General features: G+C 38.3%; 1 protein-coding gene across 1 annotated transcript in view; it reads left to right on the forward strand.

Annotated features, from left to right (window-relative positions):
* The first annotated feature begins 320 nt into the window (after positions 1-320).
* LOC109536993 (titin) overlaps positions 321-14,937 on the forward strand; it is a 109,665-nt gene continuing 95,048 nt past the window's right edge. The window contains exons 1-14 of the mRNA XM_048666015.1: positions 321-739; positions 6,331-6,581; positions 8,220-8,425; positions 8,530-9,318; positions 9,380-9,547; positions 9,608-9,766; positions 10,504-10,733; positions 10,786-11,005; positions 11,062-11,206; positions 11,269-11,508; positions 11,569-12,328; positions 12,385-14,241; positions 14,302-14,445; positions 14,505-14,906. Of these exons, the coding sequence (XP_048521972.1) occupies positions 595-739; positions 6,331-6,581; positions 8,220-8,425; positions 8,530-9,318; positions 9,380-9,547; positions 9,608-9,766; positions 10,504-10,733; positions 10,786-11,005; positions 11,062-11,206; positions 11,269-11,508; positions 11,569-12,328; positions 12,385-14,241; positions 14,302-14,445; positions 14,505-14,906 (5,716 nt within the window). The 5' untranslated portion in view covers positions 321-594. The remainder of the gene's footprint in view (positions 740-6,330; positions 6,582-8,219; positions 8,426-8,529; positions 9,319-9,379; positions 9,548-9,607; positions 9,767-10,503; positions 10,734-10,785; positions 11,006-11,061; positions 11,207-11,268; positions 11,509-11,568; positions 12,329-12,384; positions 14,242-14,301; positions 14,446-14,504; positions 14,907-14,937) is intronic.

The following is a 14,937-nucleotide window of genomic DNA, read 5'->3' on the forward strand; positions in this document are numbered from 1 at the left end:
CGTTCTCAAATGTTTTTTTGCGCCAGCGCTTCGTTTTAGACGAGGTGATCTAGAAGAATTTGCTGAAATCCGTCTCATCTGATTAATAATCCCACCTGCACAAATACTTTCCAATAAGTCATCATATGGCTGTTTCGTTTGGAAGCGAGCAACTGCTCCCGCCGCACCTTATCCCTGTCGATCCTGTGATAAACGCCGGTGTGTTTTAGATGTGCCCGAATGTGTTCCATACAAAACGAATACTCAAAAAACTCATCGGGCCGAGCTGAACCAAAAATAACTCTGCAAGCTCCCTCCCGAAAGGCACAGCGGCGCAATGCGGGAGACGCCCGGGACGCCTCATTCTTCGCTCGCAACTCGTATTCGACCGACGTCTTAATGATTTCGGGGATGATGACTTGAATCCAGCTTTCAGGAGCCAAACGCAGGCCCAATCGACGAACAGACTCAAATCCAATTGATTTTTACTCATCTCGCTCTATCGTGTGGTGATTTAACGTTTATTATTTGTGCTCTATTTCTTAGTGTTATTATTTTATTTATTCTTTAATCGACTTTTTAAATCGATCTGTGTGAAATATTTGTGGTGACGAAATGAATCGACAACAGCAGCAACAATCGCAGCAGCAATCGCAGCAGCAAACGTCTCAGCAACAGCAGACATCCACCCAGCAACAACAGCAACGGGTGACCAGAACTGAGCAACATGTCACCCGGCAGGTTACTGGGCACATGACAGGTTAGGATTAGCGATTTTATCAGCATTGTCATGTCGTCTGATCTTCTAATCATCAAGCTGTTGCTTTGCTTTTTTGCCTGTCTGCGTGTCATGATCATCATCGAACAGATACCAAACGATCATTGGTTAAAACAAGAGCACGAATTAATCGCATCAATGTATTCTAGTCGTATCACTGAAACATATTAGCTGCTTGCTCAAGGCGGTTGTTGCGGTTGCTGCATGAAGTTTTACGAAAAACTGCTAATACGTTGAGAATTGTGAAAATAAAAACTGCGCACATCTGAGCAGAATCTGCTCCGATTCAAATCTAAAAGTTGCGGGTCCGTTGAGGCTTGTTGCGCATGGGATCATAGAGCAGACGAAATGTTTGCCCGAATGCGCCCGATCTTAATCGGGTCAAATCCCACTGCGTGCTATGCTCAGAATTTGGCATGCAAAATCAGTTATAAAAATACCGAATTAATGTTTTACGCCAAAATTTTGCCCTAGAAAATGCAAAGTAAATTTCATCACTGGCTTGCTGAAAGCCAATCAATCGTTTATTCATTAGGTATCCAATCAAACCTAAATAAAGAGCATAAGTCAAGAATGCCTAGTTGAAACTAACCCGAAATAATCAAGCTAGCACACTAACTCAACGTGTGATTTGCAAAATTCCATACCTTAAAATGCAAAATTCCTCTTCGAAGTAGTCGTATTCCGTTTGGAAATTGTAAATGTCATAACACTCTCAAGTGAAAACGTTCGCTTGGATCTGAGCCAATTCTCCGGAAATTTTAACCGACCCATAACTGATTATTTATCTTTTTTCGTCTACAGTTAGTAACACTCTATTTTCAGATGATGAGGGATTTTCATATCACTTTTCTCATAGTGTCGATATATTGGAATTATAAAAATTTAGACCAAAATTTTTCCATTTCTTTACTTCAAAAATTTGATTTTTAAAACACGCGGATGCACAAATTGTCCAAATTTTTCACTTAAATTAAGTTATTACACGGATAAAAACAGTGAAAAATTCCACCAAATTGAAACGCTGTAATTAAAACAATAAGAGCAGATTAATTAAAAATTGTGTCACTGCCACTGGACCAGAACCATGCAAAATAAATTAGAGCATTCCACAATTAACTAATTCAACTTTCTCGACTCACTTTTAATTGGGTTGTCAAAACATATTTATCAAAACTAACACAATTTCAACTAGAAAAATGTATCACAATTCACAAGGATATTTAATCTGCAAAAGATAACAGTTTAATGCATTCGATGCCTTTATTTCGATTGTTCCATACTCTACGTTTACACATAAATATTGCTAAGAAAGGCAAATAACGACAATATTAGAGTGGCGATTTTTTAAGCAATCAAAAAATTATGTTGAATATAGGATGAACCTGAATAGCCATACAAATGAAACTGTTTAAAACCTAAAAATGTTTAAAGATCTCAATATTTGAAACGAGAATGGACCAAAACACATATTTATTCTAGGTTTAATTTTCAAAGTTCCATAAAAAAACTGTCGATTTTCAAAAACATACATAATGCTAAATGGTCTTACACCAATCATATGAACTACTTGCCATGTTGGATTCCTCTGGCAACGAATAAGTTCAGAAAAAGCCACTTCAGAACGCACAAATGTAACTCATGTCAAGTATTCCAAAGAAACATCTAAACCAAGTTACTTTTCTCAAAAAAGATAGGCTTGAAAAAAATCATAAATACTATCACTATTCAAGAAATACCATGAAAAAAAATCAGTCAACGAAAAAAGCATTGTTGCACACAAAGTCTAGTACAACATAAAATGTTTTCTTGAATCAGTAATTGCTCAAATACGTACATATTTTTCAATGTTTTCCATATTACGCAAATTTAGATTATAACATTTTGTTTTGCAATAAATTACGGGTTTGCCAATTAAATGGCAGTTAGAAACATGCTCATCTGTACAAAGTGAAGTAATTTTTAACGCTTGGCAGCATTGAATTTATCGTAAATTCTACGCAAATTATATCTACTATATTAGCTGTTCCAATTTAACTTTAAAGCAAATTAGCAGATTATTAGTTGCAGCTGGACGTTTGGTATTCAACTTCTTATAATCTAAAGTAACCAAAAACCGAATATTAAGTATTACACATTAAATCGCACCTTCGACTAATGGTTCTTACTGAAATACAATTAAATGATTTGCTTCAAGATTCAAGACACTTTTTCAACAAACAATTTAGATTTTCTGTTAAAAGATTCCCGTTTTACTTTAAAGCCTATCTTATTATGCATAAAAAATGGTTGACGCACTTGGGGGAACTCCCGATATGAATTACTTAAGTGGAAACTCCAATAAATGTTGCAAAACTAGTGCACTTTCGGTTATATAATTGATTATTCCCTTATTAATGAATTAACAAATCAGATTAATATCCATAGTTACTTTCTCGGCTCATAATAACTTAATAATCGGATTTTCAAGCATGTAAGCCTACGAATTACAATGTAAAATAAAAACTTTAGATCTAAATCTGTGATAGTAATACACTTAGGAGGTGCAAATTTCTAAGTCACACATTATATGCACCAGCGTATAATTTGTCATACAGATTAAAATTTGTGATGAGTCAATAAAATATTATTCTAAAATGGACCAATGATTCAAGCAATTGGTATCTTCGAAAAATTGGCAACCTTATAGAAACTGTATTGCCAATATTTCGAGTAATGCCAATAAAAATTATAATGCTGTTTATAATGAACGTAATTACAGATAATGATAATATTTTTAAGCTCAAACGTTACAGTTGGGACGCGACTCGTCATACTTTCTCGATAGGTATAAAAAAGTATAAAATTCATGTTTCATTCCAAATAATGCCAACCGAAAATATTGCTACATTTCTCTCAGTCCAAATCTACACTTGTGAAATGTTGCTTTCCAGTTTCGGATATTAAAATTCTTGTATCGTTGTTTTTATATTTAAATTGTCTTATCTGTTTCTACTGGTCCTCATCTGGCAATTGCACACTTTAATAATTATTAAAATTATGGAACAAGCTAAAGTAGGTGAAAATATTTAGATGAGAAACGAACAAAAATAATAGATAATGTAACAGAATTTTTATGTTGACTTTGAAACTTTTTGGATCGTACGTCATAAAATTCAATTGGCTTTAAATGACAATGAAGTCGTAAGAGAATTAAAATGTTATCAAGATCGAAAGAGAGAATTACCAGAATTTGCTACTAGTTAAATTTCGATATCGTTGATTAAGTTTTGTAAAAAAGTATATTTAGACTTATTTGTTGAATAAAAAACATCAATAGTACGGTCGAAAATTTAAAGGTCGTCATCCTGAAAAATATATTTGACACTAATTAATTTATACAAATTGATAGCTTTTCCATATTGCTCTATAAACTTTAACCTATATTCCAAAAACTTCCAACCAACTGGAATCCGTTTTATTAAATTGGAATACCTAAATAATAAATCCCATTTCATGTTACAGGCAAACTATTATTAGGAACAAATGTTTAAGCTTTGAGCTAAAAATAAGCGTGCCATAGTTGAGATTAAGGCTACAATGTTGAGACATAATAAACCAATAAACACATCTGTAAAATTAGCAGTATCGGCAGTAAAAAACTGCAAGTTGGTCTCCATAAGATTATTACAGTTTTTACTGCTTTGAATTGTTGATCATCGGTGCATCTCATCAAGATCCTATTTGAAAATCGCCCTAAATTTAAACCTTTCAATTGAAGCAAGCCTGTAATTTTATAACTGAATTTAAAGATGCAAAATAATTAACTGTTTTTTGAATGCGAGTATAGATCAACGACTTTTTTAACTGAAAACTAAATAATTATTCGATAAAAAAGATAGATGTCACTTTATTATTATTTGCGCAGTTCATGAACAATTAATTTAGTAATTTGGCAAGTCAAATAGAGTATTAAACACCAAGTAGATTAATCAGAAGCAAGTTCACAAACACAAATAATATTTATATTTTTGATAGCCTATTTCTTCCTAAGTTCAGATAAGTTAGACAATAAGCTTCGCATTACAAAAGCCATAAAAAAATCCAAGCCATGTTTTTTTGCAAAACAGAAGTTCAAAAATATCTAAAATTTCTCGCCAAAATAAACAGCCAATTAGCAACATAGGAGCTATTCTGGCAGATACTTCAAAAGTTCGCATTTGAACTATCGTAACAATATTTCAGTACGGATGTTAATGTATCCCAGCTAGTTTTTACATAACAAATTATTGTATTCGTGCAAAAATTTGAGTTGTTGAAAATCATCAAATGTGTCGAGACTATTCTTTAAATGTTATTAAAATTTTTTTAGTTAATGATTTTTGTCTCACTTGAGTAGGACAATACATAGAGATTGCACTATCCACATAGTTGGAAAGCCGAATGCATGTGGGCTAGAGTATCGTTTTCAAATCCAAATTAAGTTTGTAATGATGACAAACATCAAAGATTCTTCTTTGAGCTTAATGCAGAACCTTCGAAAAATGACAAACAGAAAAATGTAAGTGGGTTCGAAAACGAACAGCGTCGGGACGAGCCGGGGCGTCGACAATTTTAGACCATTGGATCGCGTTTCAGGCGTCCATTTTAGGAGCAACTATTTTTACTGAACGAATCGGACACACATACTTAGCCGACTTATTTTTCTATTATGCGAACCGAAGCAGTGACGGTGCATTGGGAAATTGCAATGTTTCTTAAATCGCGCACACTTTTGTCCATATTTAGATCAAAATTTCTTACTCAATCCAGAATATTGGACAATTGGACTGGAAACAAGTATCATTTGGAAGATAATTTGTTACCACTCAGTTGGTAACCAAATGCAATTTAAAATATGTATAATTGTTATTAGAATTCCAAAAAACATAAAGAATTAAGTGACACAGGATGGTTGAGCGGAGATAAGAGTTAGAGGATGGATGCCCGATGTTTTAGTAGAAACGTTTGCTGCTTCAGACTTAGGAATTTTAATTTGCGACGTGTTGGCGAATTTGGCAATTGAGTTAAACGGTAGTACTTAAAAGCGTTCCCAGAAATATAGAAGGACTCAGTAAAAATCAGCTCACGTAAAATTTGCATATGAAAAGTTTTGTATGATTAAAACTATTGGAATAAAACGACATTTCCGAAATGCATCGGGATTTTACACAAATTAATTATGACGCAGAATTCAATTGCTTCCTTTTCTTAACTGTATACACGATCACTCGTTGCAGTTTCTTGCATTAAATTAATTTTTACATTTGTACACAATTTAGCTTAGAAAATCCATTGAAAAAAATGCCAATTGGCAATTAACTTTTTATTTTATTATTTTTTTTTCGAGATCTGCATAATTTTACACATTTTTGGCTTCTGATATTCATATTAGGCGGCCCAATTTTTGACCGAATTTTTCCTCAATGCTAACTTAAAAAAAATAATTTATCTAATAACTGCAAATTATTAATACTGCTAATGCGTGCTTGATCTCACAACTATTAAACGCCTTAGTATTTCTCAACTGAATCTGTGATTATTTTAATTTCCAGTGCAAGGTGGTCAGCTGACTCAGGAACAGATCCAGCAAATTCCGGGTTTCGGACCCAACGCTTCACCTCCAGTGTTCGACAAGGTATTCAGCAATGCCCGTTTCGCACAAGGAGGTGTTGCATCTTTCGAAGGCCGAATCACCGGAAAACCTCAACCCACCGTTTCCTGGACGAGAAAGGGCGCACCACTTCTCAGTTCCCAGAAACATCGACTTTCATATAACGAAACGACTGGAGATGTCACTCTCCAGGTAAAAATCCACAACCCATTTTCACTGATATCTTTAAAATCAATTAATATTGGGAGTGAAACAGAAAATGACTTATTCGATATGGAAACGAAAATATAGCGTATATAAACCAATCTCAATATATTTAATTATTACAAGTGCTGTTCAGAAGAATCCAGAAGGGAGGCAACGTATGAGGTTGCACTCCTTACGCGAAGAAGCGTTTTATTCTCAACTTAAAAATGGGTTTTACGTTACCGGAGGTTGGCTACCATTCTGGCAAAAATTGAATAACTTTCATATTATTTGCAAAAACTAACAGAAAAGAGCAAACTTAATCCCTTCGTTCGTCAGAGACAGAAATCAAATGTTAGAGACCATGAAATGCTCCCGACTCAAATTGTAAACGATGCAAAGGTTAAATCACTCTCGAAAATGACGCTATTACGTTAGTCACCATTCACAATTTATCAAGGCACTATTTAGAAAAACTTTGCAATTTGTTAATTCTAGAGTAATCGCAAGGGTATAAAAAGGCCAGTTGTTCTGCTGACCTAATATCCATAGATTTTCGGCCTATTCGACAAATTCAAGTTCACTTGCAAAAAGTTTAGAAAAAAGAAAATATTTATATCCAAATGAAAAACTTGCGATTTGATAATGGGCCTTTTCTGCCATTTTTGGAGGAGAGGCTGCAATAAAGAAGTTTTAGCAGATTATATCTACAGAATTGTATAATGAGTGGCATTGAATTGAATATTTTTCGAATGTGTCAGTCCTGGATATAGTTATTTTAATTTCCAGCTGGAAAGTAGTTCCATTCACAAAACCATAGAAATATTACTTGAGAATATAAAAATTGATGCCTCTTGTTCGATAAAATTTTAATTTTATCTACACCTTCGATTTCAATCAAAAACATTTAGAAATTAATACCTTTGTAAAGGCAATAATTAAATTTATAAGCACATAAAAAACGTGTATTAAGGCGCCGTTAAACTGTTAGGTTTCTGAATTAATTCGAATCAAGCTTATAGACTATTAAAATCTACATTTAAGAAAACACCTTGTTTCATCGCCTAAATGTATACAAAATTTTGATGACAAACAAGACTATTTTATTATTTCTTGGTAGAAAACGATAATTCTGTGTGTTTCGAAATCATTAGACCGCATCATGGCGTAGTTAAATTTACACTTCAAATTGCGTCCAAAGCAGAAATGTATTTAAAAGTTAATGCCAAACAAGACGATGAACTAAACGTAGATGATTGACTTAGAACTGTGAACGCCGAAAATTTCTTGCAGTTTTACTGTTTAGCAACTCAATGGATCAATTTTCACTCGGTTAGAGTATAAGCTAGAATGAATTTGAATTCATTTTCAGCATTGAAATCAATAATTCTGAGTTAACTTGCAAATTAAAATAATTTTGTAAAAATATTTCTCTAAAATTGCCTGTCAATGAGCTACAGACGCTGTATATTTATCAAGAGTATATTTATGCTAATCATCAGTTCTATTCTTGGTGTTTCCTAATAATGGCTAAAGTTTATCGATTCCCAAGCACAAACAGTTTTATTAGCAAACTTTCACTATTTGTGTTTTGCATTCAATGTTTTTCCCTCAAATTGATCTACAATCGTAGTCATCTCTTAGATAAATCAAATTGGTCCTGGAGACGAAGGCGAATACGTATGCACCGCCACCAACCAATATGGAGAGGCAGTGTGCTCCGTATACATTTCCCCAGAGGGAATGCAGATGCCTCAACGGTTTTCTCAAAACCAATTTGAACAAACGACTTCCTATTCAAACGGCACTGTAATTACCGAAGACTTCAAAATCGATACATTCGAATACAGGTAAGATGACTTATGATCATTGCTAAAAACGGCAAAACTGATGAGAAACTCTGCCAACTTTTTGCCACTAAACATGTTATCATGAAATGTCCGTTAACTTGCAGATTACTTAGAGAAGTATCCTTCCGTGAAACAATCACGAAGCGTTCCACTTACGAGAAAGATTCCGAAATATCAACCACCGTGGAAAGATCTCTCGGCCCAGCGGCCCCACCACAGATATCTCAAAAACCACGAAACTCCAAGTTACTTGAAGGCTCTGATGCGGTGTTCACATCGAAAATATCCGCCAACCCCAGACCAAGAATCACTTGGTTCAAGAATGGGCAGAGAATCGTGGAAAGCCAAAAGTATGAGAGTATCTTGCAGAACAACCAAGCTTCGTTGAGAGTGAAGCAAGTGGGACAGGAGGACTCCGGCCACTATACCATGCTGGCCGAGAATCCACAAGGATGCGTCGTATCATCAGCATATCTAGCTATTGAACCCGTTTCCACTCAAGAAGGTCTCATCCATGAATCGACCTTTAAATCTCAGCAAACCGAAGTGGAAACCACCGACACTGCCAAAACTCTTGCACCCAACTTTGTTAGGGTCTGCGGTGATCGGGATGTAACTGAAGGAAAGATGACCAGATTTGACTGCAGAGTCACCGGTCGTCCTTATCCAGAAGTAGCATGGTTTATTAACGGAAAGCAAGTGGTAGATGACCACAACCATAAAATCCTGGTCAACGAATCTGGTAACCATGCGCTGATGATCACTACCGTAAGCAGGAACGACTCAGGAGTAGTTACCTGTGTTGCCAAAAATAAAACCGGGGAAACTTCGTTCCAGTGCAATTTGAATGTTATAGAAAAAGAGCAAGTAGTCGCGCCCAAATTTGTCGAAAGGTATGCAATCACAGCGACGAAGCAAATTACTTCAGTTCTCATAACCAACTCACTTTTTAAGATTCACCACCGTTAATGTTCGCGAAGGCGAGCCGGTCCTTCTAAATGCAAGAGCCGTTGGAACACCAACACCTAGAATCTCATGGCAGAAAGATGGAGTGCCACTTTACGATAGTCCAGATGTGCGTGTTGCCATCGATGGAGGCGCTACCACTTTAGATATACCCAGGTAAAATTTCGTATAAAGCGCAAATAACCAGAAATTTATTGGTGCATTTGGGGCGTTTAGAGCAAAGGCACCCGACGCTGGTTGGTACCAATGCACTGCTCAAAATGTAGCTGGATCCACTGCCACGAGAGCTCGTCTCTTCGTCCAAACTCCACAAGGACCGACGCCTGAACCAAGACGCCTGCATCTACCAAGACCGACGAAAGTCATCGAACCTGAGTGAGTAAACTAGATAAATACAGGGTGATTAATTAAGAATGGGAAATTAGGAACCTGGATATACTGAACTGGTGGCCATTGTTGGAAAAGTTGATATATTCGGAAATACACTGTTCTTGTTTCATCTCGATATTTCGGCCCATTTTCGAAACAGCTAGATTGAACGAACGCTAGGTTTTTAAAAACGAAAAATGTAGCAACTCCTATTTTAATAATTGTTCAAAGTAAGTACTATTGACGCTGCGACACTTTCCACAACGCTTTGTGAGAGGCCTTCAACTTTGGAGCAACCTATTGGGATTGGCTCTGATTTTGTTCGCAGTGACTTCTAATCTTTACCACAGTTCTTCACGTGAACTAATAGGATCATTTTGAAGTATATCTTTTATTTGAAACCAAATTTAAAAATCCCGAGGATTGATGTCCGGCCTTCTGGATGGCCTAGCAATAACGCTCCCATGGACAACCAACGATTTCGCAAAGTTGCATCTAATAAAACACGCACCTACCGAAAAAGCTCCATCTTAAAAATTAATAACAATCTTTTATTCAGATCTAGAAGTGAAGCTGTGGCCCAATTCAGGATGAGTTCTTGTAAAAAAAATATAATAGAAAATACTTTAAAGAAACTGTATTATATGTTCTCCTTGTGGAGGAACGACGTCGATATTGAAGCAATATGCACACATGGACCTTGTTATGCATTACCAGAAACTCAGTTAATTGATTGGTTACAGACCCGAACCTGGCCCGGAGATAATTTACCTTCGTCATGTGGAGAGAGCTCGCCCACATGCACCTCCTGGAGATGAGGATCGCATTTATCCCCCTCCACGCTTCATTATTCCACTGCAAGACTCCATTCAATTTGAAGGTGGAAAAGTGCACTTCGAGGCTAGGATAGAACCAGTCGGTGATCCAACTATGATCGTCGAATGGTTCTTAAATGGAAGACTTATGGCAGCTAGTAAGTGGACCCCGAACCTTACTGAACTTATTTATACATGGAATTTCTACAGGTTCTAGGGCTACCTCAATTTTCCGCTTTGGCTTCATTGCCCTTGATCTCATCTCTTTGATCGAAGAGGACGCTGGCGAATATGTATGCCGCGTCACTAGTTCTACAGGACAAGCAGAGTCGCGAGCTATTCTGCAAATCAGACGTAGAGAATCGATTGAAAAAAGTAGCCAACATCCGGATAGTTTGCAACATATTCAGCAACTGGAGGATTATTCCAGGTAGCTAGCGCGCATTTTTATATACCACTCAGTGCTTATAATGAAAACGGTTCCAGATATCAACGACAAGAAAGCTTGGAAGAAACTACGAACCAAAAACCTCACTTTATCCGCCCACTTCAAGATCTAGGGGAGCTTCAGGAAGGTAGAAATGCCCACTTTGAGGCCCAATTGACCCCCGTCAGCGACCCCACAATGAAAGTGAGTTCACTCACCAAGCGACCATCAACCATACGAATAATCGGATTCTTCTGTAATTCCAGGTGGAGTGGTACAAAGATGGTCGACCAATTACCGCCAGTTCCAGGATCACCACCATCTTCAACTTCGGTTACGTGTCTCTCAATATTATGCACCTACGTGCCGAAGATGCAGGATCCTACACTGTGCGTGCTGTTAACCACTTAGGAGAAGCTATTAGCACCGCAACGGTTCAAGTATTCAGTAAATCGACTGTTACTGGAGACCTTGGAATACCTGAACAGCAACGCTACATCGAAAAGGTTTGACTCAGACTTCGCAACTAACTGAACTGCAGAAAGCTGATTAAATTTTTCGTTTAGGTCCAAGAACTTGAAGCCTGGAGACAACAGGATCAACAAAAATATGTCGTTGAAACGCCCGAAAGCTTGGCACCTCCAGAATTCAAAACTCCCATTAAAGACCAACTGGGAATTCGCGAGGGTGGCTATGCACACTTTGAAGCCCGCTTGGAACCAGTTGGTGATGCAACAATGAGAGTGGAATGGCTAAAAGACGGTAGTCCAGTCGAAGCCAGTTCGAGAACCACCAGTTTCTTCAACTTTGGCTATGTTGCCCTTACAATTAAAGACGTAACTATCCACGATGTTGGACATTACACTTGTCGCGCTTATAACGCTCTTGGACAAGCTACTACAACCGCTCAATTGAGCGTCGTGAGCAAGAAAGACATTATCTTCGATTCTCAACATCCTGGCGGTCTGGAGAAGATCCAACACTTAGAGGATTCCAGTCGCTATTCAAGAAAAGAACAAGAAGAAGTACAAGTTACACAAAAACCGCGGTTTTTGGGACCACTTAAAGGAACTAATAAAATCGTTGAAGGACAACGCGCTCATTTCGAAGCTCGCGTTGAGCCTCAAAGTGACATGACTTTGAGGATTGAATGGTATTTTAATGGAAAACCCATTCAACCTGCAAACCGAATCCAAACATACCACGATTTTGGGTATGTCGCCCTTGATATCCTCAGTGTCAGAGAGGAAGATGCTGGCACTTATACTGTTGTTGCTAGAAATGCTTTAGGTGAAGCTCAAGTCTCTGCTAGTATGGTGGTTGAAAGTAAGTAAACTATTTTTAAAATACAGCCTTGAATCTAGAAAATTGCTCTCTTTCAGCTCGTGCTAGCATCGACACTAGAAGCATGCACAAAGGAGCCTATGACAAAACTCAACATCTAGAACAGTCGAAATTCGTTGAGCCCCAGTATCAGATTGAAGAAATCTCAAAATCGAAGCCCATTTTTGTCGTGCCGCTTTCAGATCCTCAACCCTGCCAAGAAGGCCGCAATATTCACCTTGAGTGCAGGTTGGAACCAATGGGAGATCCCACCATGAGAGTGGAATGGTTCTGCAATGGTCGGCCTGTTATAGTCGGTTCCAGATTGAGAACTTATAATGACTTTGGCTTTGTCGCATTGGACATTCTCCAAACCACAGCTCAGGATTCAGGTGAATACACAGTTCGCGCTGTGAACCACTTGGGATCAGCACACACTTCAGCATGTGTAAGAGTAATAGCCAGCTCAGACATCATTACTGACACTCAACATGAGCAATCGTTGGAACAAATCCAGATGCTAGAAGATGCATCACGCTACCGAAAACACGTTCAAGAGGATGTAACAGTGCTTCAGGCCCCCCAATTTACTAGACCTTTGCACAACATTGAAACAGTGGAAGGAACAAACATTCACATGGAATGCCGTCTGCAACCCGTGGGCGATTCATCCATGAGAGTCGAATGGTTCTGTAACGGGTTCCCAGTGAAAACTGGCCACCGTTTCAGACCTGCCTATGATTTTGACTATGTAGCCCTGGACTTACTCAGCGTCTACCCGGTTGACTCTGGCATATACACGTGCCAGGCCAGGAACCAACTAGGCGAAGCCGTGACTTCCTGCAGTGTTAAAGTAATTGCCAAAAAAGACTTGCTTTTCGATAGTCAACATCCAGCCGGATTGGAAAAGATCCAACACCTGGAGGATTCATCGCGTTACAAGCGTACTGAATTCGTCGATGAACAAGTGACAGTCAAACCCAGATTTGTGACAAAACCAAAAAGTCTTGAAAACATGAATGAAGGCCAGCATGCCCACTTTGAATGCAAAATCGAGCCTGTAACCGACACGAACCTCAAAGTTGAGTGGTTCAAAAACGGCAGACCTGTGACCGTTGGACATCGATTCCGTCCAATTCACGACTTCGGCTATGTGGCTTTAGACATTATCGACCTGATCGCTGAAGATTCTGGAACCTACACCTGCCGAGCCACTAATTTGATTGGCTCAGATGAAACAAACTGCTCTCTGAGATGTAGACAATCCGGCCAAATTATTACGAGCACTGTGAATGAAACAGGCTTGCAGCAAATTCAACATCTCGAGGACAGATCTCGATACCAAAGACGGGAAGATGTGGAGGAAATCACCACTCAAGCTCCAATGTTCACAACATCTTTGAAGAACATTGACATCAAAGAAGGCCAAAGAGCCCACTTCGAATGTCGCTTGATTCCTGTATCTGATGCAACAATGAAGGTTGAGTGGTTCCACAATGGACAACCACTTAAATCTGGCTCCAGATTCACCGAAACGAACAGCTTCGGATTTGTTGCACTCGACATTCTTTACACTTATCCAGAAGATGCTGGAACGTACACCTGCAGAGCTACCAACGCTTTGGGCGAAGCTGTTACATCAGCAATTTGTAATGTGCAATCGAAGAAATCGCTTTATCTGGAATCAGTACATGAAGGCGCTTTACAACGCCTCACTGAGCTTGAAGATTCTTCCCGTTACCAACGCAAAGAGGTTCATGAGGAAACCATTAGCCAAGCGCCAGTATTCACTGTGCCACTCAAAGATCTGCGAACAGCCGAAAATCAAGCGGCCCACTTTGAGGCAAGGCTAATTCCAGTTGGAGATTCCAGACTAAAAGTTGAATGGTTGAGGAATGGTGTGGCAATTCAAGCGTGTAAGTGTACGCAAATATTTATGGCGAATTGAAGATTAATTTAATTGCATCACGTTTCAGCCAACCGTATAACAACCATGCACGACTTCGGCTACGTAGCCCTCAATATGAAATATGTAAATCCAGAAGATTCTGGAACTTATACCTGCCGTGCCGTTAATGATCTGGGAGAAGCTATTACATCAGCAGTACTTGATGTGAAATGTACGCAAAAGCTTGAAGCAATTGTGGATATAAAACTTCATAAATTCCTTGATTTTCAGCCAAAGCTTCTCTGCAGTTGGAATCCCAGCATGAAGGTGCCCTACAAAAACTTCGCCAGCTTGAGGATTCAAGCCGCTATCAACGCCGCGAAGAACAAGAAGTTCAAGTTACCCAAGCCCCATTCTTCTCTACCCAACTTAACGGCCCTACTGAAATCATTGAGGGTCAAAGCGCACACTACGAGTGCCGCATTGAACCCTATCCAGACTCCAATCTTAAAGTTGAGTGGTTCCACAATGGTAAACCCTTAGCTACTGGACACAGGTTCAGAAACGCCTATGACTTTGGCTTTGCAAGTCTTGACATTCTCACCGCCTACGCCGAAGACTCTGGTACATACACATGCAAAGCTACCAATTTAATTGGACAAGCTCAGTCATCTGTACAAACTTCAGTCAGATGTAAGTAATATTTGAAGAATTCCAGTTCTGG

Source organism: Dendroctonus ponderosae, unplaced genomic scaffold (genome assembly GCF_020466585.1).
Source record: "Dendroctonus ponderosae isolate FM_Combo_2020 unplaced genomic scaffold, Dpon_F_20191213v2 Dpon_F_20191213_4, whole genome shotgun sequence".
Lineage (NCBI taxonomy): Eukaryota > Metazoa > Arthropoda > Insecta > Coleoptera > Curculionidae > Dendroctonus > Dendroctonus ponderosae.